The 27,932-nt window shown below is 45.4% G+C and overlaps 5 protein-coding genes across 5 annotated transcripts; all 5 read left to right on the forward strand.

Annotated features, from left to right (window-relative positions):
• Positions 1–12,184: 12,184 nt before the first annotated feature.
• Positions 12,185–15,922, forward strand: PtA15_3A615 (uncharacterized protein; the record flags this gene model as incomplete). Its single annotated transcript, XM_053167600.1, has 11 exons — positions 12,185–12,515; positions 12,580–12,907; positions 12,977–13,611; positions 13,711–13,808; positions 13,883–14,022; positions 14,129–14,280; positions 14,364–14,584; positions 14,654–15,139; positions 15,252–15,498; positions 15,607–15,677; positions 15,770–15,922. 11 exons carry the CDS (start codon positions 12,185–12,187, stop codon positions 15,920–15,922), a joined length of 2,862 nt encoding a protein of 953 aa, XP_053018801.1.
• A 690-nt stretch (positions 15,923–16,612) lies between these two features.
• On the forward strand, positions 16,613–18,492 carry PtA15_3A616 (uncharacterized protein; the record flags this gene model as incomplete). The annotated part of the gene is made up of 4 exons (XM_053167601.1): positions 16,613–16,831; positions 16,939–16,963; positions 17,030–18,202; positions 18,338–18,492. 4 exons carry the CDS (start codon positions 16,613–16,615, stop codon positions 18,490–18,492), a joined length of 1,572 nt encoding a protein of 523 aa, XP_053018802.1.
• Positions 18,493–19,472: 980 nt separating this feature from the next.
• On the forward strand, positions 19,473–22,100 carry PtA15_3A617 (uncharacterized protein; the record flags this gene model as incomplete). Its single annotated transcript, XM_053167602.1, has 3 exons — positions 19,473–19,479; positions 19,553–19,597; positions 21,805–22,100. 3 exons carry the CDS (start codon positions 19,473–19,475, stop codon positions 22,098–22,100), a joined length of 348 nt encoding a protein of 115 aa, XP_053018803.1.
• Positions 22,101–22,163: 63 nt separating this feature from the next.
• On the forward strand, positions 22,164–24,347 carry PtA15_3A618 (uncharacterized protein; the record flags this gene model as incomplete). Its single annotated transcript, XM_053167603.1, has 8 exons — positions 22,164–22,226; positions 22,294–22,457; positions 22,570–22,685; positions 22,769–22,920; positions 22,998–23,846; positions 23,922–24,077; positions 24,159–24,236; positions 24,315–24,347. The coding sequence occupies 8 exons, from the start codon at positions 22,164–22,166 to the stop codon at positions 24,345–24,347; spliced, it is 1,611 nt and encodes a 536-aa protein (XP_053018804.1).
• A 1,020-nt stretch (positions 24,348–25,367) lies between these two features.
• On the forward strand, positions 25,368–26,848 carry PtA15_3A619 (uncharacterized protein; the record flags this gene model as incomplete). Its single annotated transcript, XM_053167604.1, has 9 exons — positions 25,368–25,387; positions 25,516–25,533; positions 25,684–25,829; positions 25,914–26,023; positions 26,112–26,206; positions 26,283–26,348; positions 26,421–26,496; positions 26,626–26,726; positions 26,803–26,848. The coding sequence occupies 9 exons, from the start codon at positions 25,368–25,370 to the stop codon at positions 26,846–26,848; spliced, it is 678 nt and encodes a 225-aa protein (XP_053018805.1).
• Positions 26,849–27,932: the final 1,084 nt, after the last annotated feature.

Consider the following 27,932-nt stretch of genomic DNA (forward strand, 5'->3'; position numbering starts at 1 on the left):
CTCCCCTGCCCTCTAAGCTAGTTTATTTTCTTCTTTTTTTCGATTGTTGTAAAGGTTGAGCAAACTAGCCATTCAAGCACCCCGCTGGGGGTCCGGATCTCGACTCCTTCCGGTATCCCAATCCAAATGTTTGATCCCCGCTAGATGACACTAAAGCAAGCCCAAAGTTCCAAAATATGTCAGTGTAGATCTTAAAATATCAGGTCTAAATCGACACATACCAGTTACCCAGACATTTGAACTTCAGGACCTGAGGGCCCCGCCTGGTTGCTGGCCGCCGGATTAAGCGCCGTCGAATTATCTTTTCCCTGCACCTGTGGGCGACAATATCCTTCACCAAATGATTTACGTATCATCTCCTTTGCCAGGTTGTCAAGTCCCATTCTTTCGCTCGTCATATGTTCTGCTTGGAATTGGCCTACTTCTTGTAGATAAGAGGACCTATACGCGTCAGCGGGGAAGCGGTTTGGGACAGTTTGATCGATCCGTTCTTGCGACGTAGGCACTCGGGTGTCTTTCCGGTCCAAGAGCCCTTTCACAGACATCTTCTTCTGAGTGGTTTTTGCACGCTGCAATGCAGCATGGTCGATACAGCGAATGATGTCTTCCATTTCGGTGCTGCGCCAGTGTGCCGCAATTCTCCGGGGCAATGTCTCGGGATTTTCTTCTTCAAAGTCAGAGACCGCATCTGGGTCGCGAAGTAAATGTCCTAGAATCTTCTTCTCGGGGTAGAGGCCCAGAAAGGTGTCACCGCGGAGATTAGCAATCTAATATATGTTAAAAAGAAACATCTGTCAATCTATGGTTGAGAAACCAATCTCCAGGAAACACATTGGATGTCCAGATTCTTACCTTTCTCTTCGTAGTTCTAACATACTGCATGCGTTTTCTTTGTGCGGCAAGTTGAGGTGGGGTGAGTTGAGCCTTTGCTTGAGTTACTCCTTGATTGGAAATCCATTCGAGAAAGCGCGCTTTGATCCCTGGGAGTGCCGACTGGTTGACATCGATGTTGATGCGCTTTGCCCACGGAAGCCAGTGGCGAATTGTTATGTCGACTGTTACCGCATTCCATAAGCTATCGTTAACAAGTTTCGCATTCCAGTCAAAAGTGTATCTGTGGAATCCAGCCTTTGCTAAGTCGGCTTCCATGTCCCTCTTCACGTGCAAGGAGATTGATAACGTAGCAGAAAACGCAGAACCTCGGAACGTAACAGGTACAAGACGGCTTTTGAGCTGATCCGTGACTTCTTTCTGAATGAGTTTGATTTCCTGTTCGTTGGCCTTTGGGTTTTTCTTTATCGCTTCCTTCAATCGGTCGTTGAAGGCTTCCTTGCGGCGCTCCCTCCAGGTGTCCCAGTTAGATAGCTCTTCGGAGGTTACAGAATCCGGAAGATCTTGTGGTTTAGCATTGCTTGGCAGCCCCATCATTGCCCGGGCAAAAGTCTGAAGACTACGTAAGACTTTCTCACGATGGTGTGGCTTGTCATCGGCTGCCCGGGTTATCATTCTAGACAGATTTTCATTGGTCTGCCGTTCCTGAGTACGGCTTTTGGCGGTCCTGCGGCGACGGCTGCTGCCATCAGCTAGCTTTTCGAGCGGGACCTCTGACCACGTCATAAAATTCCCCAAATCAATCATGTGTCAGTTGGTCATCATTTGCAAAAATCAAGATTTGCAGGCAGGAGAATACGGATAATCACCTCCGGCTGGTCTTTCTTCACCAAGGCCTTCGTCAGCGTCCTCTCGAAAGAAAATCTCTTCGACATCCATGATCAATTTTCACCGGGGGTCCAAATGAAACCAAGGGCTGTAGTCACAAACGGATTGGAATTGAGACGGAGTTGACCGGGTGAATTGATGTGGAGTGGAGGGGGGAAACTGAGGATGAACAAACCACAGATACTGATAGGCAAAAATCGTACTCACCAGGCGGATTGATCTGTCTTCCTTCTGGCCGCCCACCTGAAGCCTTCAAACAACACACTTCCCCACGATCCTTGCTGAAAGGGTGGCCCATCCTTCCCAATCAATTGCCGATGAAAACAAAGGCGCGGAACATCCCTCTTCGCCAAACTCAAACACGGTTTGTGTACATAAATATGTAAGTTCTTGCACATGAACTTACCCAAACATTCCACCTCTCACCAAATTTACTGCACAAGTGCGCAATGCAGTGTGTCCATCTGCCCGCCCACCCGTGACTTCAAAAATCAAAACGATACCCAGTGTACATTTTCCTCTTCACCTATATATGGAGGAATCACAAGCAAACCATGCCATGATTGTGATTTTTTGCCTCCAAACTTCACACCGGCAACAGCTCCCCTGTAATAAATAAGGTGTGATCGGGCGTGATAGGGGAAAGTAGGGGATACAAACAAACAAGTATGTAATACATACACATCCGCATAAGGAAACCATGAGAGCGGTGGATTGTAAAGTGGAAAGAGCAAGAGGCGAGTGTGATATGTACATCTTCATTGATGGCCAGAAATACAATCAGTGTCAACGGGCAAGTTGGATGAATTACCGACCCCATTACCCGTAAGAAAGCATCCCCAAATTTTCAAATAACTCATCCGCAGGAGATGTTCAACCACAAATTGCTCACCCGGCCTACCGTTCACTTTGGACGATCGTCCAAACCAACGGTAAACCCCAAACCTCATACTCCTCTGCGTCCCATGTGTTAATTCATACTCCCTCAAATTCTACCGTACTTGGTTTAGTGCCATTCATCTGACAAGTTTGGGTGGCGCATTTCCCCTTTAAACACTTCGGACAAGTGCCTTAGATCATGGGAAATCCTTGGCCGGACACTCATGGTGATCCTGCAATTCACAAACACCCAAGTTTCTGCGTATGGACCATGTCCAAAAGTTCAAGTACAGGTAATGGCTTTAGCTTATGTGGGGCGTCACGAGTATCATCAACTTGGACGATCGTCCAAGTTAATGATACTCGTGACACCCCACTTTTTTCCTCTTACTTCCAGCGAACACGCCGCCTGGACGCCATGTGTTGTGCAAGATTACAATCCATACGGCAAGATGGTTCCGAAGGTAAAATTCAGAGCTGCATTTGCATTCAGCCTCTCTCTTATGTACATAAAATACCCCCAGACATGTTATGTAAACACATACATATTTAGATCTTACAAGACATGGCGCGCCAAGACCTTTTACAAACCGGGAAAATAACTACATGCTTCGAGAACATGCATGGATTCATCAGCGCCTGGTTTTTGTGTATTCATGTAAGCTTAGACCTGCCTCACAATCGGCACAGTTCCCACCTTCACCCCCGGTATGTGCATACTGCTCTACCCATCTTCACAGCTACCGTTATCCCACATTCATCCTCACAGCCCTTCGAGTTGATGTGATCATCAAGATAAAGGTCTTATGTCGGAAAGGCGGCTGCGCGGCAAGGTTTCTTTCATCTACAAGTGATGACCGCATCAATGCTCATTGGATTTTCCTTTTCTAAGCAGGAACTCTGTATGTAAGCATCATCTCCTTTCAACCTTTCAACTTCATCGCCATATACTCTACAACTTTCCGCCCAACTGATTTCCTTAGCTTGCTTTTCTTTGCTGACGGCACGCAATCGGCAGCTAGTGAATTCTTTGATCAGCAACTCGCTGGCTTATGTTCTTCATTAGTCTTGGCCTCCCTTTGACTTCAACCCCTCACACACCCCAATCATGAAGTTTCGGCACCATCGGTCATTGTCTGTCTGTAGATCCTTTCTCTCTCACTTGCTAATCTATCCGTTGATGATTTCTGAGCATTCGTTTGCAGGTTCATCAATCTTTCTCCCCGTGTCGTTGGCCTTTTCCCCCACTTTCCCCCACATTTCTCGCCTCCTCCATCATCCTCACCTCATCTTGTTTGACTTTGACTTTCACAATAACTGATCTAAAACCAGTATCCTTGTCTTTTGATCATCTGTCCCAGTCGGCGGCCAAATCTCAAATCTCAATGGATTCACCTCCGAACAACCACCTCCCAGCCAGCAAACTCCTCCCACTGAGTGGTACTGCCCCGGATGGCCAGCTCGACTCTGGGAGTGTCAACTCAACTGCAGGTCTGTGTAATGTTACTGGATTCACATCGGCTTATTGTTGCTGAATACCACTCTGAAATCTGTAGCTTTAGATACCCTCAAAGGACCGGCACCGTCGCTTGAGGCCTATGCAAACTACAAGACAAGTCTTCCACCGACCCTCCTCCGTAGTGAGCGAAAGCAAGCTGGAAAAAAAGAGTATGTCACCAGTTGCTCAAAGCTGGAGGAAATTATACAGCAAGCTTTGGGTCTGTCGGAGTCAATTCCGGTCACCCCGGCTACTATCATCTCTGGGCTCCGAAACATTCATGACCAGTGCCGAAAGAGAAAGCAAGGTGATCAAGTTTCTATTCCATTCCCCATGCGTATTGTAAAGTCCTGACTCCCCAGATTCTTCCAGATGTGCGCGAAGGGAAGCCAATCCCACCGGAGGATCTTATTGACTTGACAAATGAGTCCGACGAGGACGAGGACAGAGACCAGGCCTCTCAAAGGCACTCCCCGTCAAAACCACCTGCCAAACGTCTCTGCATTGAGGACACAGATTCATCGTCGGGAATCAACTGTCCCCATCCGGAGCTCCCCTCCAAAGTCTCCAATGTTTCCCCGTCGACCAGCCAAGACAATCCAAATCCCCTCGGTGCTGTCGAAGACATCGACGATGCCCAGTCACCCGCGCAACATATGGGTAAGCTTTGCATGCCGACTCACTCTTATTCATGTTCCCCATGTTCTTAAGTTCGAATGTTTTTTTTTTTTGAAATCCTCTTCAAAAGCACCTTCAACCTCTCAAGATTTCCCTGGCCACCAACCCAAACCTACCAGCTCCTCAACCTCCGCTGCAGCGACCACTGAACCAGGGCTCGCTACCACCCAGTTGTCATCCGGGTCAAATTCAAATCTGTCCATAACAACCTCAACCAGGGCTGTAATTAACCCCGCTCCGGCCTTACCATCCTCGACTGGGGCCAAAAGTCCGTCGGATCTTGGTTTAATCCTTCACATGTCGGGACCGTCCATCCCTCCACCGGCCAATATCACCGATGCCCCTCTGCTTCAACCTCCACCGGCCCCCATGATCACCCTCCGAGCAGCTCCAACTGGAGGCCCAACTCCTGCGCCCACTGCACCTTCAGCTCAAACCGCAGCTCCTTCGACATCTACACCTCAGCCCAGTTCCATCACTTTTATCCAAAAGGAATCGCTCAGGTTTGAGGTGCATTCCATTCTGAAGACTTTCCAAGGCCATCTCAACCGTCAAAAATTTTTGTCCGCGCATAATTCCGTCAATTCATTCATCGACTGCCGAGCCAAATCCATGCACAAGAGAACCCCACCACCCGAATTACCTCAGTTCAGCTTGTTTCAGTCCGAATCTAAACACAAAGTATGGCTAAAAGAAATCCAAACATATTGTGAGTTTAACTTGTTTTTATCTCCTTTTCAGTTCACCCAGCTAAAGTTTTTGTGGTTCGGCGGTAGTGGACGTCATATTATTACCGGCCAATGATGAGCCATGGTATGCACCTAGCTTGATCAATATTCCACAGCTCAAGTCGGCAAAACTACCCGAGTTGAAGGCAAGCAAGCATGTCGAATATCCCCTGGTCCTCTTACTTCGCGAAATCCAAAAACCATCAAAGGTCAATTTGTCTCGATGGGCGAACTGCATTGCATCTTCTATCCAGTTGACTGCACAGGAATTCGCCGTCAAACCACCTCCGATCAACAACTTGGACAACACGAACCTTGGCTCCCATTTGCGCATTATTGAGTATCTCAACAGCTGTAAGGCTTCTACACCCGAAATGAATGCAGAAGACGGAAAGATACGCAACGAGATGTCGCTCAAACCCCTGATTCAGTTCCATGACTTGATACTCGACATATTCATCACTTACTCAATCATAAGAGGGTCTGCGCTCGCCGACGCTGAACCGGACACACCTTCTGCTGAAAGTCAAGCCTTAGTTCTCCAAAAGAAGGAACTCGACCAACATCGCTCACGACACAATTATACCCCGTTCTGCCTCTACCTTGTGGCCGGCGTTCGTGGCCTTATTTTGGCTCCTAACAATCGTCAGTTTGCCTCCGGTGCATCAGCTTTGGGATTCTTGGGCGCCATCGAACACATCTTCAAAAACAGTATTCCTCAACGCGAGGGTTTGGAACCTGTTTGGAAAAGGACAGGCGCGTATATTGATAGTGTTTTCATCGATGCTTTCCTAACCCCCAACTGCCTTTTCAATTTCCACCGGCTGCAAATAACACAACTTGCCCAAGCAATTACCTCCGACTTCCTTGTTTGTCTCCAAAACCAATTCCCGGCAAAACAATTTCAAGTCCCTCGAGCTGTCGCTGCAAAATAAGCAGTTTTTTGTTGCTTTCCAAAACAGTATTCCTGTCTAAAATACTGTAACTCGATCATATTACTTTCCCCAAATAAATACTTACTGTTACTCTATGTTAAACTTCTCACTTGTACCTACTGGCTTCTGTCTGAAATGTTGGCTGGCTTGAATTTTTCTATCTGGGTAGTATTTTCAATTTTCTGTTTCTTGCTTTTGAATTGAAAGTGAATATGTAATGGCAGATAAATGCCTAGGTCATAATGGTTCAGAAATTTCTGTGGCCACTGCCTGGTTTGTTGCTTTTTTGCCTATTTTCATATAAGTTAATTTCAGTAATGAGAGCCTGTCTAAAAACTTGGGAATACTTCTGCCTGAAACTACAAAAAAGGTTAATTAACTCAATTCATTGACAGCTAGTGCTGTGTTTGGATAAATTTCAACTGGAAATCAGGTGACCTGCCATAGGAGGGGAAATTGGATTGATTCATTCTCACAATGACACAGAAAAGAAGAAATTTTCAAATGAACTCCAAGCTTTTGAGATTTTTTTTGGAGGTAGATGTCACAAATGTCAACATAAGATGTTTGTAGGGGCAAGTTTGGGAAGGGATAAGAAGCAAATAAAAAACATATACACCACAGGTTTCACTTCTATTTGTGGTACATACAAGTGGGTTTACATAAATGTTTGAGCATGGCAATGTGCACACATTGCCTTGCTTTTTGGGGCGGTGACAGAGGAGGGAATTTGTTAAGTTAGAGTATCCATGTGAATCTTTTTGAGCTGTAAGTGGAGGCCTAGCATCTGTGGTTACCAAGGTGCAGGTTGCATGGGGTGATCCCACAAATGTTAAGCAGGAGCAGGAATTTTGTCTTGCTGGGAGGTTTCTAATTCTTTATAGCTCCTCCCCTAGACTCTCCGTTAGCCTCTCCAGGCAACTGAACCACAGGGACCCTATGCTACATCACATTCCCTACAATTTGGTCTGCTCAGAATTTCTCTATCACCAATATTGGTTGACCTTAAATAATGTTCAGAAAAATTTAATGGTTCCAAATGTTTCTCCAACTACAAGACAAGTGAGTGGCTCAAATTTTTTCCAAGGACAGAACCTACAATTCTGTCCAATTCTGTCTATTCAGTAACCAGTTTGCTTTTCTCATTTTTGGCTTGTTGTGTAGCAGATGCTTTCTGCTCCTGCTTGAAGTGAGAGATGTTGGAATTTCATCTATCCATCTCTTTTCTCTTCCCTGTCACCCATCTGTCACTTGTTACTTTTCCTCCAGATGAATATTCATCTCCACCTTGTGTCCCACATCTTGTCCCACATTTGTAATAGCTTAAATATCAAGCCAGACTAGAAATGAAAAATCAAAAATCCTCTGCGCCTTTTCCCTGATACCAATGAGTCTCTTGTGGTGCGGAGCTTTTTTCCTCCCCACAAACTAGCAGACTAGCCCCCTTTTTGGGCTTCCTTTTTCCTCAAACATGGCCTTGAGCTTTTTTCCTCAGGCCACTGTTCTCTCACCAGGGACAAAAGTGTTGCACTCTCTAGAGAGTGCCAGGCCTGAATTTTATATGTTGCGTGGTCTGATGTGAGTTCAATGTCAACTTGAACTCTTTGTTCAACTTTCTTCCCAATACAAGGGTAAGTGTAGGTCAAGTGGTTATGGAATGATTGATGAAACCATGCCAACACATCCACATCTCTTTGTTGGAATGTTGTGTTTGGTTCATCATGATTACAATTAGGGATATGATCTTCAATGCCCAACAAGAGTGGCAAATAATAGAGCTATCCTTATGCTCAAACATGTACTTATCCAAGTGACAAGGAAAATTTTGCAATATTGAAACGTTTCATTAAAAACACACATCAAATCACATTGTGAAACACACTTGTAAAATATAACAACCACAGAAGCTCAGCCAACTGGTGGATGAATTGTTGTGGCCTATTTCTGCAATGCATATTCCCATATTAAGTTGGGAGTGAATTTTTTTGCCATCAAATTTATCTTCTTCAAGTATAAAACCATGTCAAATCTAGGAAAACCAGTGTAATTTCAAATTGGACTCCCGTAAATATGGAATGTGAAAAAACTGGGGATATTTTTCCCAACCGTGTTTACCAAGGGATGTGCCATTGAAGAAGGTTAAAGTTTGAAAGGCCAAGAGCTGTTCATTTGGGAACATGGACCTTGCCCATTAAATGACTACACATTGCACAATTTTCATGAATTTACCTCCACCTGACTGAAAACTGGAGTTTCTGGAGGCAACAATAAATCTCCTCAAGGGAAAGGGGGGTATGTTGGTGGATATCAACCGGTGCATCAATATTCCTGTGCTCCTGGAAAAAGCTGGAGAAATAATACAACAGCTGGTCTGAGAGCTCCATGATTAACAGTCAATTCTGAAAGCTCATGCACATCCCAGCATTTTTCACACCTTTTTCCTTGTATATTGATCATCTTCACATATTTACCCTAAGAATTTTCCCAAAAATGTTTCTTACCGATAGAATTCTGCCATCACAGGTAATTTGGTTTCCATGTTCATGGTGCAAAACTGTGGTATTTATTGCTATTGTTAAATGGTAATTAAGTGCCACCCGCATTCATATCAGATTTCTGCACCAGGGACCTGCTGTATCCAGACTGCTCAAAATCATTGACCCTGGAGCAGCAGGAGTGGCACAAACATGTTGGTGAAATTTCTAAAAAAAATAATGCCTGGGAGTTCGAAGGTTGGCATAAGTCAACTATGGTCACGAGTGGAAACAGAGATCAGCTTAGTGTCCCCCGGGTGTCCCCGCAATTGTTGCTCCTTTTCTTGCCATGTCCACCCTCACATTCGGCCGAACGTCCGGGTGGACATTTGCAAGCAGCTTGTGTACATGGACTTGGTTCCTCGTTTGCTGGCAATTGAGCTGGGAAAGCCCCTGATCAATGAAACATTAACTCATATTCTCATCAAGCTTCTCTTTTTCAATCTCGGTGGAAAGTACAGACTGCCAGCCCAGCTCGGAAACGACTAGATCGATGACCATCATATGCTGGTAATCGGGCTAGGGATTACCCACATCAATGATCATTAGAAACTGGCCATCCAGTCACTAGAGGAAAGCTCTTGATGTCTGGCATGCACTTTTCATTGATCTTCTGCCTATCCAATCTCACATCTGATGACCCGTACATGCTGGTCATCAAGTGAGGGAAGCCTAGCCCGATACCCAGCCCATCCTGGTCAACAAGCCTGCCTTTCCGAGCTTGGTAGGTAATTATATACTGTTAAACGAGCTCAGAAAAGCCCAGAAGGCTTGCCAGTATGTACTGCATGTCGATCCAGGCCTTTCCCAGCCGATGTGCATCTTGTACTAGCATATCAAGCTGGCAAAGACCCAGCTCAATCACAAAGATGTACTGGTCATTGAACTGGGCTTTGTGCAGCAACATGTAATCACGTAATTGGAGTGTCTCTCCATGAAATAGCCGGTACGTAACCATGATTGGGTGGAGCATCCCTCCACTCGATAGCCATACAAAAATTTAAAAAGTGGAGGATGGCTCCACTTGATGGCTGGTATACATGGCCGTTGAGTGGAGGATATCTCCACTAAATAGCCATTAAGCAGGGTCATCAAATGGAAAATTTCTTGACTTGATGGACCTCCAAATCTTCAAGTGGAGGGTTTCTGCAGTTGGCTTTCATAAACCCCAGTCATACTTGTCAAGTGGAGGCTATTCCCACTCAATGACCAGTACAAACAGGTCAGTGGGGTATTCTGGTACATAGACAAGCAGCCATCAAGTGGAGACACCCATTAGTTCAGTTTAACTCATCTTTTACAACAAGGTTCAATACAGAACAGATTGGTACAAGTGAAACATAATCATAGGGCTGGCTCAAACTTGAGTTACGCATGGGGCAGAGGTTCATATCTGACAGAGTTCCAGGAAGACATTATGGCCTGGCACTCTCTAGAGAGTGCAACACTTTCTCCCCTGGTGTCTCCTCCCTCCAATTCGGAGCTCACATTTCATCAAGAGATACATACTAGCTTAACAAAGCCTTACAAGCACTTGCTGGCAAGAGCCATGCGCAAAGTGCATGCTAGGCAAGATGACAGAGCTTGCGCGTGAGAATCAAAGTTTGAGGCCAGGTGTAATTTTTTCTTTTTCCTCATTTTAAATTTCATCCCTCACAATGCTGCTGGAAATTTTGCAAAGGACTAGCACTGCTTGATTGTGCATCAATCCCTTGGGTCAGATTCCTTTTTCCATTGTTTGGAACATGCTTTCATTCCCTGGTAGACCTTTCTTGACTTTTTTTTGTTATTTTTTCCCCGCAAATGTCTCTTTTTTAATTTTTTCTTCTAAATTAAAGAAGAGTTGGCTTGCCATAGCCAGCTTTTTAGATTTAGGACATGTCTACATATGGGGTGATGGGTTATATTGCCGTGGATGGCTGAGATTGAGGGTTGTGTTAGGGTACATGAACTTTGGAGCAGGGAAAAAACTAAAAAGTAATAGTGGAATTCACGAGCTTGTAAAGCCTCTCTGTCGAGCGCACGAAGTGCGGGAGAGGCTTTTATCCAATGCGGACTCGCTCGCGTGTCACGGTTGGAATTTTTTGGTGGTTTTTCTCTCTAAAAGCCACCAAGAATACAGTTTTTGCTTTTTGGAGACCAAAATCAGGCATGGTATGCTCAAGATGTGGATCTTCATCCATGTCAAAAAACATTTCCAAATTTCCACAAAATGTAGAGACAAATTTTTTACAAGAAATTTGTGGTCCACCTAGAATTTGGAGTTTTTTTTTCAAACTTGACCGTCTCATATGTAACCCTTGAAGGTTGAGCTTACTGTCCCATATCCGTACACATAAAATTTTTGAACATATTAGGGGTGTTCACGTTAGCCTGATTTTGGCTGCTCGTCACGGATGGTTTCAAATCTCATGCACGCTTCCTGCATAAACTTAAAAAAAATACTGCATAAGCATTGCCTTCAGCAAGGGCTTCAAAGGGGAGGTCTTAGAACTCTATTTATTTTCAAGAAAATCCTTGCATAGACCTGCATGAGCAGCCATCAATTTTTAACAAGGTTTTTTGACTGATTTCGAAATCAGCCTAACGTGAACCCCCCTATTAGGGGGGTTCACGTTGCAAAAAAAGCAATGCTGATTTCGTCTGCTCATGCACCTGTGAGTAAGGTTTATGCCTTGCAGATTGCTTCCAAAGGGGAGCTGCCCAGCCAAACCTTTTTGCTTTCTCACGATTTTCAAAAGCTGCATCTGCTTGTTTTGGTTGCTGATTTGCGAAATCAGCCTTACGTGAACCCCCCTATTTTATCAGTGAGAGACTGATTTACAAAACAGGGAAATGACTGGTGGGTTCAATATTTTGACATTTTGGTGTTTTTAGAAAATCCCCTCTGGATCCAATTTTCAAGGTTTTCCCGTAAAAATTGGATGAGGACCTCCGCAGGGTCCTGAGCTACACCCTACACTAGTTTACATCTTTTCGGTGTGCGATGCAAGGGAAGTGGGGCCCACGAGAAGTGCGTTACACCAAAACCGCTCAACCGTGACGCGGTTACATTGCCACATTACAAGTCCCTCCCGAAGGAGGGTCAGTGACTGCCCCGCAGAAGGCGGGGCTTGTGTTAAGTCCGCGGAATTCAATACAGCCAAGCAGCTACCATCGGGACGGGGCGAGGCGTCGCGTTCTACTAACAAGAACGAGGAAACAAGACGAGAAATGGATCAAGAAGCATTCACCTCACTCTCCCATCGGATACTATCCTTCCCACATCGTCTCAGCCATCAAGCATGTTGCCCAACAATGGACCTCGCCGTCCTCACTTCACCCTCAACCGGAACCGATAGCGCGGCTTCAAACCAATCGACATCCCATGATGACACCATCAGCTGCTTTCGTCTCAGTGGCTCGACCCCTCAGGTATGGTCGGCCTCCATCGGCAGATTCTTTACCGATAATTGTGCTTGCGTCGATCTTCTGGGGTATCACGTCGAACTCGATCCGGATTCGCGTTTTGATGAAATTACAGCTCTACACTGGAGTCCAGATGGTGAGTCAACCATGTGCCCATTCCTCTGAAAACTGATGCAGCTACTGATTTACAGCACCCTTAGGTCAATCCTTGGTGGCTGGCGTGAGTTCGACATCTCCCGCTCGTCCAGCAACCTTCATCTTGTTAAGCGTACATTCCGGTCAACTGTTGGCATTCCCAACCGTGGTCACCTCATCAGACCTCAATCTTCAATCAGCCACTCCCCTCCACTCAGGCCAGCCTTCCCACCACACCAAACTTGGCTTCTTTGCTTGGCTCTCCATACGGCCGTCGAAAAAGGCGATTCAAGAACCAGCCCAATCTACCACTGACGCGCGCTCGATCGGACAATCGCTCTGTGATAGATTACCAGCCAACTTGACTGTCACTCAGCTTACAAAAATCGAAACGTATGCCCAAATTTTACACTTTTCTTTGAACTTGATTGTATGAGGCTTGACTATTTATTGGTCTCGTAGTATGAGAAGCCATATGGGACCTGTATACACTTCCAACCCATCAACCGGAACTTCCAAAGTGTATGATCATTATCCTATGATTCGATTTCCTCCTTGCTTGGCCGTAAATCAGCAGCAGCCAAAGGAACGTCCGAACACATCTTCCCTGCTGATCGTGTCCTCCCATATCAACACCCTTCACTTTTTCTTGGACGGCACAATCTATCTGGGCACCACCACCTTGCCTTCTCAAGTCCAGCTGGTCGGAGTTCAGCTCTTAGAACAAGACTCTTCTTCATCTATCCCTTTAGATGATGCTCACCTTGGTGGAATTCGACTGCAATTAGTCTGGTTGGATAAAAAACACTCAATCGGATTCGGAACCCTCGACTTACTGCCTTCTCTACTACCCTCGCATCCCTCTTCCAACAAGTCATCATTACATCTTAATGTGTTCAAACTCAACCAGAGGCTATCCCTCATCGGGATCAACTCCAAAGAACTCAACCAGCAAGCACAGCTGTCAAATGAAATTCAAAGTTTACTGAAAGACAGCTTTTTTGCATACTTTGGGATCGTCAAAGACTGGCACATTGCTCGCGTCACAGCAAAAAAGTGGTATGAGAACTTGGAACAGCTTTCAAAAACGCACAAAGGTACGTTCGACTTATTTCCTGACCCCAGATTTCGGGCAACTTGATCCTTTACGCTGTACTTGATGCTAACATATTCCTTGGAAATGCTTATCATCTAAGTCGCAGAGCCTATCAGCTTTCAAATGTTGCAGCTCTTGTTTCTTGGACAAGCAACTGAAGGTTTGAGGGATTTCCTTGGCACCAAAAGTGGCGACAGAGTGAGGTCCTGACACTTTCCTCAAACAGCCGTCCTAGAAATTGATCGTTTGTCAGCTCTACTTTTGCGGTTCAGATCTTCTCAAAATGGGAAAGTGCTGTTTCAGCAAGTCTTACTCGAATACGACTGGCGATTATGGAGCTATTCGTACCAGCTGTGGAAAGGCTGTATATATTAACGACAGAACTCAGGTTGCACACATACCCAAAATTTTCGTATGCCCGATATCCCCACTGGTGACAGTCTTAATTATAAACTTCTCTGATTTTTTCATGATTTTGTTAATATGTTGACATGCGTGTTTATGTCAAATACAATCAGATCTATCAAGATGATTGAAGACGACGATTTCGAAACCCTATTGGTAGTCGACAATTTAATCAAACATTTGATTAAAGCGGTTCATATGTTAGATCAGTTGGTTAAAGAAGAAGAAGACTTGTTTGGACACTTCTGTAAATGGCTTCGATCAGGTAGAGCTCTTGATTTTTCCAGCCTTATAGTTATGTTCATCAAGTAATGCCTGAGTTTTATGCGTACTGTGTTATCATGACAGAATTCGATTACATTGTAGCGTTGGAAAACGCGCCGACTCCTCCGAGCCGGCCTCTGATCAAATACGACTTGATGGCTGTCAGCAAATTCATCCAACGCGGCGAAGCCAATCCTTTGGATAATGTCATATTTTCTCAGTTTCGGTCCAAGACAGACGATTTTAAATATTTACACGCAGTCAAAGAACAATTATCCAAAGCAGTTTATGATGATCATTTCGATGTCAATGGACCAGAAAACCGGGCTGAATTAAAAAAGAAATTAGCTGCTGTATTATCATTTTCTGATCAGGATAACGCCCATCCCGCCGATAGGAAAACCGATCAGAATAGTGAACCTTTTGTCGACGACTCGCCAATCCTTGGTACCTACGTCACACCCGATTCGAGCCATCTTCAACCTCATTCAAATGCCGAATTCTTAACCCCCAGCCTTGGCGACCATTTGAAAAGACAAAAAGATGTGGCAATCACGCCTTCAAACCCTTCGATGTTCAAACCTTTCTCATCATCTACTTCGGGGTCCAATCCTCAGTTCAACACCAGCTCACATCAATCATCCGAATCCGGAGTCAATGATTCACCAAACCCGTCATCGCAACCACCCTGGGGACTTTACAATAGCTTAACCTATAGCTCCATGCTCATCGCTGAAGTGTTTGTGAAAATGTTCAGCAAAATCGCCATGGCCAAACCCGTACAGGAAAATACCTTACTAAATACCCACTCACTCCTGAAACCCGCTGACCGCCATATCTGTTCGAGGTTTGTAGAGGATGTAGGTTTTTGTTTGTTTGTTAAAAAGCAGTTAGACCTATGCTATCGCTCTACTACCCGAGAATGGAAGCTAAAAATAACATCGCTGTTTGCTTATAATAAACTGAATACAGTTTCATTATTCCGCATTCTTATCGGAGCAACCCGAAGGTGTGACAGTTCTTGTGATCGATCGAATTGAACTGCCTTCTGAAACACCGATGGGCGCAAAATTGGCGCAAACTCAAGTGACAATTGAACTCGCCTTGCCTGGTGGCCATGTTGAAGATAACCATCCGGAAAGAACCATCAAAGTCTTGGATTTAGATTTTTTTGATGATCTTGAAGTCGTCCTTTTGGCTCAGTTTGATTCGGGCTTCAGTCAGTCGCCCGGCTGCTTTTTGTCTCTCTGGATTCCCACGTTCCTTCAAGCTGATGACATTCACTCCTTCGGCGTGTTGTTGTTGGACTTATGAACGAATTGAACAGGTGCTAAATACATGATGATCACAATGAGGTTTAGAGAACTGTTTGACGAGAATCAACGACATTTCACTGAGGTTCGTCCGGCTTTCCAATAACTGATGTTCCACATCCGCTAAAATAATTCCTGCTAATTGGATGACCTTGACAACCCCACAAACATGAGCAGCTGCCGGTATACAGAAATCACCGACTCGAATCAGACTACCAACCCGATCAGATGAGTCTCAATGGTGCTAGAGGCAGGCGGACCGGCTGTGTACTTTCCGGCCAGGGCAGGAAGCTTCATGTGTTTGATATGGAAGATATCTCCGATTCTTAACTCATTGCGACCCATTGTAACGGAAACTTTCTCTCAAAACCTGACTTGTGTTTCTCAACCCAAAAATCGGCCTTATTAAAGCATACAAGCACGCCCGAGCAGACTATATACGCCTCTTGTACTCCAATGCGTGGTCTTCGCTACAGCCCTAGTGACCCTGACTACCAATCTGTCTGAAGTTGGCGTTGCTGGAGCTCAATGACATTCACCGTGTAACTTCTGCAATCGCAAAGCGCTTTGTGGCAGGCCCTGTGAGGATACTATTGACATTCTTAGAAACCCTATACCCGTTGTATTTCAGTCACGAATGACTGGTAAGAATAAAAGAGTGTAAATGAACACGGGATTCTTTGCATTAGGGCACGTGCTCTCATGATCTTAGATTGAGAAAGATAGAGAGAAGGGTTTCTAGATAATCAAGATACAAGACTTCTTGGAGTTACCATGACTATGAGAATATGCAGTGTGACACGTGGAATCAATCACACAACAAAAAAAGACAGAAGGAAGAAGAAAAAAACTGCTTTCATACCACCGCTTTGCCTATCATACCAAGCCAAATAACGCGTCTGAGTCCTGACCGGATTCTTTCCAAGCCCCCTACTGTTTCATAGCCCTCTTGTTTATATTCAAAACAGTTCAAATTTTTTTCGCGGACTATCCCTTCCAATTGCCTTTTGAACGATCCACATGGCCAAGTTAAACGACCTGCCAGCAGAACTCGTCCGGAGGATAATCGCTTACGTCCTCGATCAGTGCTATTGCGACAATATCCATCATCATGATCTCGACCACAACGAAATCGGAGAATTTGCACAGAAACCAAGGCCGCATCTAGCTGACAAAAGCCCCTATGACATGGAAAGTCGGCAGTTCCCTTCCACCACTCCCACCGACGAAGATGAGATGGTAAATGTTAAGCCCTCTCGGTCACTCTTATCAGAGCTTTTCTAGCTAGAATGTCTCAACACAACAGGCTCCATACTAAAATTTTCAAACTTGAAATCTTATTGCAGGTTGCTCCAGTATCATGGCCAGATGGTGAGTCATCTGCTTTTGCAACAAAGCCTCACCAGACACTAAGTACCCTTCACTCATCTTCTGCAGGTCTCCCATCCAATCCCTTGTTACCATTCTCCTTGATCAATCACACCTTTCGAAGATGTGCTCAGGAGAAGCTTTTCAATAACGTTGGCTTAAGAAATCAACAGCAGGCGAATCTATTCTTCCAGGCGCTCAGTGGACCAACTCCTGAGGGTGGTTCAGAACTTCCACGTGGCTCGATAGGCAATCACGAGGAGCATAACTCCCGGACGAGCGACGTCCGGGTCGTCTCACCTTCTGCGATTGCCACTCCCTCTTCTAGCCATTTGGCTCTATATGTTCGCTCCTTACAATTTACGTGGACTGCCCCCTGCTCGATGGAACAAGGCGGCTCCCTGATCTGTGAGATCGTCCGAAGCTGTCCATTGATTGAAAATATCGCCATCAGCCCCACTTTCTTGATGTGCTGCAAGGAACCAATCCTAGAGGCGCTTGCGAGTCGCCAGCGGATCAAAGAATTTGTCGTCCTTGGAAGACGCTTCGAGAGGGAGACCACTGACACCACCGTATTTAAGTGGCTTGTCGACGAATTGCCCCGCCGATTGTTCTCCAAATGGGATTTACTTGAGTCCATAGAATTCTTTGGACTCTCTCGTCAGTCGTTCGAGATCACCGAGACCATACCTCAACCAATACCCGTTATGAATCATAAACTCAAAGTAATCATCTTGAACGATCCTGATTTGGACGAGAGAACGCTCTCCTGGATGTTGAAGGGCTCTATGGAAAGCCTGCGGACGTTCAAGATCGTCAATCCAAACTCGAGGCTTGATCGGCGCGGTTTATACCGAATCCTGACAGAGTGCACTAGCCCAGATCTCGAATCTTTGGCACTCGAAGTGGACTGGTCTTGGAACATGATTAAAAGGAGCGCCGAAGGTTCTGACGACCCAGCCCTAAACTCGGCCCTGATGGATCTCGTCTTCAAATCTTCTTCCGCCTTGAGGAAGCTCAAAACCTTGTCCATCACCGGTACTCTAGTCGGCTCCGAATCCTTGAAGTTCCTCCCACAGTCCCTAGTGAAGCTTGCCTGGGATGAATGTTGGGAACTGCCGTCTGGTGCACTCGTGAAGGTACTCTCAAGTGACTACCAATCAGAGTCGCCCGGTGAACTTGATACAAATTCACAATGGTTACCCAATTTAAAATGCCTCTCAGTCCGTGATGATAATAAGTGTCAGTACCCTCGCCTCCTTCTTAAAAATTGTTTTAAAAGGGCATCTACTGAAAGTTTCATGAATTCTTAACCTTTGCCTGAAATGAACCAACTAAAAATATCATTTTTCTTGTGGGGGTACGTACATACTGCAGGGCACTGCAGAGATCGAAAAGCAGTCGAGGAGGCGTTGAAAGCGCGAGGGGTGTGCTTTCATCCTATATGCGGGCGAAGCTATGGCTCACAGTTTGATGATGACGGACCGATAGTAGACCCGATGAGGAACATAATGGCGAGCCAGTATTGGTAGTAAAGGTGTTATGCCAATAATTCACTGCGATCATCGCATCAATCTTATCATTGTGCTCTTTTTGACCATGTGATCTTGATTTTACCATCGTCCCACTCTGATTTTTATTTAGGAATCGTTGTATTCGACATGTAGCATTCCAAAGCAATTACCCCTCATCAATTCTCCTCCATCGCATTCATATCACTCATCACTTTTGTTCTGATCATCAACCCGTTCGGCCCATTTACTAGTGATCTCCATTTTGGAGTTTCCTGCATAGATAGAATCCTTAAAAGCAACGTACAATATTACACACAATCTTGGACTACCACACCCATATATGACCCGGGGTTTAAGCGTTAAACACCCTGCATGATTTGAGAACTTGCCCCTAGGCCTATAAATCACTATCCAATACATGATTGATTTTTGGCCTTTAAGCATGCACCGACTACCAACAAAAATGCATTTTTTTTCTAATATACACCTGGGGAGTCCTTCGACGAGGATATCCCGAGGAATCCTCGTGGATTCCCCGTAGTGCCCCTGCGCGAGGTTGGACCAGCGGCTGCTGGTCCACACGTTCACGTGTTCTCCACCAAATGGATCACGGGGGCACCTCGTGATGGCCCCGAGGATTCCACGGATATTTACAGATATGTACCCGTGGTGGCCGTATGGCCGGGCCTTAAAATGCAGCGGGGGTAGTGGAGTCTCTCGTGACTGAGTGTGCTTCGCAATCAACCCAAGACTATGCTCCAGTGCCACCATGATCAATATACGACCGGTTGTTAATGTTTTGGTAGTGCCCTGGAAGCATGATGTAGCCACCCTCTCCATTTGTTGTGGGTGACGCCGACGGGTGAGTGACTACATAACAGTGCCTATGTGCGCAGAACTGCAACCCGGGAAATCGCTTGGATTCCGATGCCTTTTTGTTGCAGTTGACCTCATGCTGTGCTCCAGTCTCGCCATACTTAATAAACACCCGGTTGTTAATGCTTCGTTAGTACCCTACAACAAGGTTTGTTTCGGCATCCTCGCTTGATTTGTCGTTGGTTCAGTGCCTCGTGTCCAGGGCTCGAATCTGGGAAGTGCTTGGATTCCGACGTGGCGTTTCCTGGTAAGCATTTTGTCGAGTCTGATTACACTCCACCTCTTGTTTTGTGTATATTTTTAGCAATTGCCCATGGCCAGAGGGAGCAGGACCAGGCTCGGTTTCTGTGAGACCAAGTCGTATCTAGGGGCTGATCAGTAAGTGAAACAGTGCTCTCAATCTCGTGTCCTCCAGACAAACCATCTGCCTATACATAACAGAGCCTTAGAAGTTCGAGCAGATTGATAAAAATTCTCACCGTGTAACATTTGTTGTTCTAAAACTGTCTCCATCCCAAATAATCCAAAATACTCGATCTTCTGCACTTGCAAAACTTCTTGTTTCGAATCCATCATGCATCTCACCAAGGGTTTTATGTTCTTTTTCTGCGCAACGGGACCTTTGCTGGTGGCTGCTGATTTCTATCATGATGTGCTATTTGCTTGTGGCCCAGCAATGCCAGAAGGGTGGTGTTCTAAACCAGTGGCAACAGATACCTCGGGCAAACCAACCAAGTATGCCTGTAAGTTACAGAATTGATCTAAGGATTGATTTACGGATCCACGCAAACATGCACCCTTTTGCAAAATCACAGACCTTCTGGAGATGTGTGTTCCACGAGTTTATTGGAATGTCAACTGATCACTTTTTTTATCTACCAGTCATTCAAGCAAACGAACTAAGCAAACTATATTACAACTGTCCTTTTCCTGACATTGACATTAAAAGTGACTGGTGCTGCCAAGCCAATGCAATCAAGAACTTGAAACTTAAAGTGAGTAAAATTTCAGCCGAGCGTTATTTTCAAGTCATGCACGAGGGTTTATTTTGTTTTATCTGGTAGCCTAACAAAGCAGGTCGAATTGAAGTCCTTGTCAGTCAACTTCAACCCATTTGTGTCATGGAAGGGCCACACAAACTGAGAAAGAATAGAAGCTAGATATAATCATACATTCTCAGTCGAAAGTCTGTGATTCATTTACATCAGAGTACCATTTTTGAGGTTCTGCGCACCATCTCAATGAAAATGAGGACATCTGACGGACTCTTTCAGACTTTAGAGCAAATTTTACTTTCTACTGAAAAATTCTTTTCAAATGTATTTGTGTCACTTACAAGTTTCTATGAATAGATCTCTATAAGATGTTGTTTCAATGTATTTGAATGTATTTATGTAGCTGCACCCTTGAGATTTGTTGTTTCCAGCTGAAATTTCCAAGTATGATTAAATTTCTAAATACAATTTCCATTTTTGTTGTAACAAACTGATGGTTTGAAAACTATTGGTTGAGAAGAGAAATTTGCTCTCTTCCATGTGGGGTTACTTTCAAATTCTTCTGGATAGCCTCATCCCCAAGGCAAAATTTCCTCATAAAATGGATTTTCCCCTGAATATTCCAAAACTCAAGCAGATTACCATGTACCTATATATACTACAGATGGCAATTGGCACCAGCCAGCGGATACCCTTCACCCTTCAGCAAGTACAGTACCTGTCTAATCTGATCAAGTCATCCAAACCCGTTACTTTTGGATTTTCATAGAAAAAGCTATGTGGTCCCTGGATCATTGTAGAAAGCTCTACTAAAACATCAAACAGCTGGGTACACCAAGAACTTGGAAGGAATTCTGTGATGGGTCACAGCTTTGAATACATAATTTTTGAATGAAAACACACCTTACTATCAAAAGGAATGGTGAACAAGTTTCTTCCTTTATGAAAGTCACAATACCCCATGAAAGTTGAATTCCAAAACCACTTCAGATTTTTAAATTGTATTTTTTGTAGTTCTCTTTATATTCCACTTTTGCATTATTCCTCAACAAAAACATTTCATTAACAGCACACTAATTCAGTGACCCAAGCCCCCAGGTTGAAGGTCATCTTGGACAAAATGGACAGATCTCTTTTGTTGGCTTTAACAGATAAAAACATCTTAATTTAGTACCATGCGCAGATAGAATGGTGATTAGGGAGAAGTTACGGACCCCTTTTGCAATTGGTCATAGCTTAAGGCAAGTATTAACCATAGAGCGCTCAACTGGATCTTCTGATTAACTCCACAAGCCGCGGTTGGCACCCCTGCCGAGTGACCAAAGGAGAAGTGTTGCCAGCCGTGCCTGCCCAAGGTTCTCTCTTGGACCGTGATGGCCGCCTGAGTGGCAGTCAGCCGACTTTCACGTGCTCTCTTCATATCCGCTTCCGAGCTGGGGCGATGACATCATCATCACAGCCACCAGAAACAACCGTCGGGTTAATCAGCCCGTGCCCTATGGCGGTTGTAATGATCGGCTTTACTCTCATTTGGCTATCCGATCAGCCAGCACCCTGACCCCGAAAGCCCGTTCTTGGCTCGCTGCGAATTTTCACGCCGAGTGTATCCCCTTATATCCTCTGGTCAGACTGGCTGGCTGCATCTCGACCACTCGCCATCAGTCTTCCAGCGCATTGGTATGTTCTCTCCAGACCATCCTACCCTATCATCATCGACTGATTGAAGCGGCATTAGGTCCAGCACATCCCAACTGACGGCAGAAATCTCCCCAAGAGAAAGAAAGTAGAAGTAAAACAGGTAACATCAATCATTTCAAGATGTCAGACAGGGAACAGCAGATCTTCGAACAGGATGTCAACAGTCTCAAGGCCAAATGGGCTGTGAGTAACCGGGCTCAATACCCAGCTGTTAGGATGTTCTTAATCGACCTGTCTTTGTCTTTTTTAGAGCCCTCGATACAAGGGTCTTGTCCGTCCTTACACCGCCGAGCAAGTGGTCGGAAAGCGCGGGACGTTGCCAATCAGCTACCCTTCAGATGTCGCCGGCAAGAAGCTTTGGAATCTTCTTAGCCAACACTACAAAAATGGAACGCCCAGTCACACCTATGGGGCGTGAGTCAAGTTCCACTACATATCTGCGTAAACCTCCTGTTTGCCTCTTCCCCGATATTCATCCCTCAATTGAATCAAATTTCGGTTTGTGAACTACCTTCGCGAAATGCAGACTCGATCCCGTTCAGGTTACTCAGATGGCCAAATACTTAGAAACCGTATATGTTTCGGGTTGGCAGTCCTCATCCACTGCAAGCTCTACCAATGAGCCCGGGCCTGATCTTGCGGGTCCGTCTTTCCTTTGGCTGCTTGGGCTTGTCAGTTGGAGTTTGGTTTGAATTGATTGTACCTGTATCTTTTGACCTTCGCAGATTACCCTTCGAACACTGTCCCGAATAAAGTGGAGCACTTGTTCATGGCCCAGTTGTTTCATGATCGCCGGCAGCGTGAGGCCCGCTTGAGAATGACACCTCAAGAGCGAATGAAAATCCCACCAGTTGACTATATTCGACCAATCATCGCTGTGAGTTTTTTTTTAGAATCTAGATCCTATTGTGCTTTTTCGATGAAATAGTGTTGATCTGTTTATTCACCCCTCAGGATGCCGATACTGGTCATGGGGGTCTGACGGCAGTTATGAAGTTAGCCAAGATGTTTGTCGAAAAGGGAGCCGCTGGGATTCACATTGAAGACCAAGCGCCAGGAACCAAGAAATGTGGCCACATGGCTGGCAAGGTCTTGGTACCTATTTCTGAGCACATCAACCGATTAGTCGCCATTCGTCTTCAGTTTGACATTATGGGAGTAGAAAATATAGTAGTTTGTCGAACTGACGCTGAAGCAGCCACCTTACTGAGCACAAATGTTGATGAACGAGACCACGGTTATATCCTTGGAACAACTAATCCCAACATCGGCCATCTAGTCGACCTGATGAATCGTGCCCAAAGCGAAGGCAAATCGGGAGAAGCGTTACAAAACATCGAGGACGACTGGACCTTGAAGGCCAACTTGGTTTTGTATTCGGATGCCGTCGCGGCAGAACTCAAAATCCGAGGCGCTGCGCCCAACAAAATAGCCGACTGGGTGAAATCTTCGATGGGACTGAGTCACCAAGCTGCAAAGTCTTTAGCCAAGAAGTACTATGATGTCGAAATCTTTTGGGACTGGGACATGCCACGTACTCGCGAAGGCTTTTATCGCTACCAAGGAGGAACCGGTTGTGCCATCAATCGTGCAGTAGCTTACGCACCCTACTCTGACCTCTTGTGGATGGAGACCAAGAGTCCGATCTTGGCTCAGGCTCGGGAATTCTCTCAAGGCGTTCGCTCAGTTTGGCCAGATCAATGGCTAGCTTACAACTTAAGTCCTTCGTTTAACTGGGACGCCGCAGGCTTATCGACCGAACAAATGAAGAGCTACGTTTGGGAATTGGGTAAAATGGGCTTTGTAAGTTAGGCCCTTTTAAAACATGCCAACGTCTTCTAAGCTCAAACTTGAATTCAATTTTCGTCTCACTCACAGTGCTGGCAATTCATCACATTGGGTGGTCTTCACTCTAATGCATACATATCCGACCTGTTCGCCAAATCGTTCGCCAAGGAAGGTATGAAAGCCTACGTTGAAGAGATCCAACGAAAGGAAAGAGAGATCGGCTGTGAGGTTTTGACCCATCAAAAAGTATGTCTTTCTCTTACGATGATTCACCAAGATCGGCACTCTAACTTGGGTGGCTGTCTTCTTCGTACACTGCGTTTCAAGTGGTCGGGCGCAGACTATGCCGATAACTTGCTCAAAACTTGCACGGGTGGTGTCAGCTCGACTGCCGCTATGGGCAAGGTATGTTTTCTCATTTCATTTCTTCTTGACATGATGATCTTCGGTAAACTCATCTCGAGACAAAAAAAATGTTTACAGGGAGTCACCGAATCGCAGTTTGGAAGCCATTAATATGTAACAATGCAGCATCCGTTGATTCGTCGGATAATTCATGGATCATTCCAATACTCATTCCAATTGTACCATCAAATCAATATGAAGTTCTTCTTTTCTACTGATCGCAAAGCCTGATTATTTTTGTACACTTTTAACTTCCGATATGCTTTTGACCCGAACTACCTTATCATTGTTCAAACAAATTCCAATTGTTCTCGTTTATGATGTGTAGCGTGTTTCCATTGATCATTCGCATTTGGTGTGCTTAATGGGGCTCAGGCTTGTGAGCTGTTGTACGAATACGGTTGTGATTACAACTCACTGTAGCCAGAATGGTTATAAACTTGAATTCAAAGGGCGAACTTGTCGTATGATTGGATTGTCCGTTACTAATCCAGTATCATCATTCTCAGAAACAATTTGGTTGAGCTCTTATTGCTGCGCGATGCGCTCTCGTCCATAGCCTGGATAGTTGAAGTGAATCCTCACTTGGGAGCGGCTTAGTTAAGTTTGACCTATCTGTTGCTATGATGGGGTTTGGCCCAACAAATTTACTGGCACGGTATCCCTAGCAAAAACTTGAGGCCCCCAATGCTGCTGCTTGGCCCAAGGAATCTTAACATGTCTTGATTACAGCACCCAAATAGTTGATTACTGTTAAGGTGTTCAAAAACTGATAACACTATCATCCAAGCTGAAAAAATATGGAACATCCAAGCATTTGACAGGGGGGTTAATGATTGAAATTTACAAGAGTTTGAAGGTGAATTTAAGGAATTTATGATCCAGGTGTCACAGCTCCAGTGAGCTCACTCGTTGGAGTCACTCAAGTCAAAGCCGATCCAACCGGGCAGCTGCTGATAAGAGCGGCTGACGTCAGATCCGGCCATCAGTCACAAGATGGTGATGTCAATCATCGCAGTGTGATATGACGCAGTGGATATAAAAAGACCTGCCAAACGCACCTGCATCAAGCATCCTTGTCACTTGACTCGAACAACTTCCCCACCAAGCTCCACTACCTTCCCCTTCGATATGGCACCCTGGTCGGTTCTGTGAGTAAGATATTAGAGGAAGGTTGCGTCCATCTCCATGAGGATTCTGACGATCGCTTGCTGGTTTTCTGCTCGCGGATTCTTGAATTTGGGTGGATGAATGTGATCGATAAACTGGACGCAATTAGCGAAACGCCTATGGCAAAGTTGAGTAAACCGCTTAACTAGGGAACGCTGCTAGATGAACCCAATTTCTTGTCTCTCTCGGCTTTTAAATGTCGATGAAAAAAGTCTGGCATCTTGCCCGGATTTATCTGTCTGACGACCCGTTCATCTCATGGTTTGAAAACTCACAGGATTCACCAACATCTTTGTGCATTTCATGTGGTGGCAGATGAGCACGGACGACAAATCGATTCACACCATTACTGCAGCTGCGTTTCGCCCGAATTCCATCAATGTATTATCTATGACTCCGATAAGCCTAACGCACGTTTAATAGGTAAGTAGCCACGTCGATCTGCCCTCTTCTGCCTCTTCAAAATGGGAAAGTATAACTAATCCGATGTCCTCACTGTTGATCCAGGTATCGAATACTTGATTTCAGAAAACAAATTCAACAAATTACCGGCTGAAGAAAAACAGTACTGGCATAGTCACAAGTATGAGGTCGAGAGTGGAGTATTGATTCAGATGGTATGTCGCAGAGCTCCTCTTGCTCATCGAAAGTCACGGAAACGCCTCAGCTTGTTTTTTGATGTCTTGTATTGCGTTTGATGTCAAGCATGCGAGTGGTATCGAAGGTCAAGTGCCTGAGAACAAGGAGCGTGATATGATGTCTGCGATTCATAAGACCTTCGGGAAAGTGATACATACCTGGTGTGTTTTCATCCACGCAAGCTCTCAATTCTTTCTTTGGTGTACATGCTCATCAAGGGCTCCGTTTCGGATACAGGAACATCGACCAAAATCCTGAGTTGCCCCTCGGCCCCCCAAGTTTGATGATGTCTTACACCAAGCCGTGAGCTAGAATCTCTCACCTCTCGCGTACGCATGCATAGTTTGATGCATTCATATTAATTTTGTCTTACAGAGACATGGTGGATTGGGATCAAGTCAAGCGAAGAGACCGGGAGCAGAACGTGAACACTCAAGAGCGCAGTAAAATTGTTTGTGACTTTATTCATTGTCACTTCGCATGTCAACTTTTCCGTCCTTCTATGTAACCGCTTGCAGTGCTTGGCCCATGTGACCACCTGTGACTAATTGAATTTTTTTTGCCGGACTCGGTTTGACAGAGATCGACCTACCTGGACATGGATTACCCCAAGAACAAGGACGCAGATCAATGGATGCGCGGCGGCAAGCCGGTCCAATTCAAGCTGATTGAATCCAGTCTGTCGCAAACCAGTAGCTTATGATTTTATGTAAAAAATTCTTATGCAATTTTGAATACCATAAGTAATGGTAAACAGGGGGTCTAATGGTCATCGCAATGGTAGCTACGCATGCGGCAAGTAATCAGGGCTTCTACACCACGGGTGCACTAAAAGTTTCCAAGGTGGTCTTGAGAACCAAAATGGTTGGATAGTGGTTTTTGGGACCAAATTGGTCTGAATTTGGTTACCAATTTGGTTCCCAAAACCATTTTGTGAGAGAATGACCACCATCCTCTAAGAGATTTGGTTTTCAGAACCAATCTCACAACTTTCTCCCAAATGTTGTGCGATTGGTTCTGAAAACCAAAATGGTTGATGTAAAGGATATCAAAACCAAAAATGTTGGCAGAGCGGTTCCCAGAACCAAATGAAAGTTCCCAGAAATATTTTTTGAAACTGTCCTGACATGGGCAGGCAGTTCTGAAAACTCAATTGTGGCATGCCGAGGACTGCTGGCTGCGCAGCCATTTATACCATTTGATATATATTTGAAATCCCCCAGTTGCTTTCTCCGACCGGAGACTTGAAAATATTCCCCCATTTGCCTCCATCTCAAACACTCCAAGACCTTTGTCCCTCTTCTTTGTAGGACCCCTTCTCTCTCGGCTTCCGTCTGCTTTAGATTGGGTAATCTTCCGTGTCTCAGGATTTGCTCAAGAAGACGTTGCAACACGGCTTTGATACCCAGGCTAAGAGGGCCAAGCTTGTCATGCGCACCATTGCCTCCAACTCGCCCATCATCGATCCCCTCTGGAACAAGGCCCTCCGCCGCTGGAAAATCCTCTCCTCCCTTGTCGGCCATCGCCCCTTTGAGGACTCCTCTGGTGATGCTGGGATGTACGAATGTGTGCTGGCCCTCGGCGCCATCTCTGGCGAAGGCGTCCTGGTCCGTCTCTTCTCTCTCACACACACTCTGCTTTTCTTGTGGGATCATTTGTTGGGATGCGAGATGCAGGAAAATACAAACGGCTGGATCAGCATCTCTGGCCTCCTCACCTCCATCACCTCCCTCCACAACCCCTCGCATCCCAAACCCCGCCCGCCCCCGCTCGACCACTTCATCCCCCCCGACCTGCTCCACGACCGGTTCTATGCGCTGCCCGGAACGTGGGCTGGTACATCCAGGTACATCGTCTCCTTCCACCCCCTCCTCCCCTCCCCTACCC

This window comes from Puccinia triticina, chromosome 3A, assembly GCF_026914185.1.
Source record: "Puccinia triticina chromosome 3A, complete sequence".
Classification (NCBI taxonomy): Eukaryota; Fungi; Basidiomycota; class Pucciniomycetes; order Pucciniales; family Pucciniaceae; genus Puccinia; species Puccinia triticina.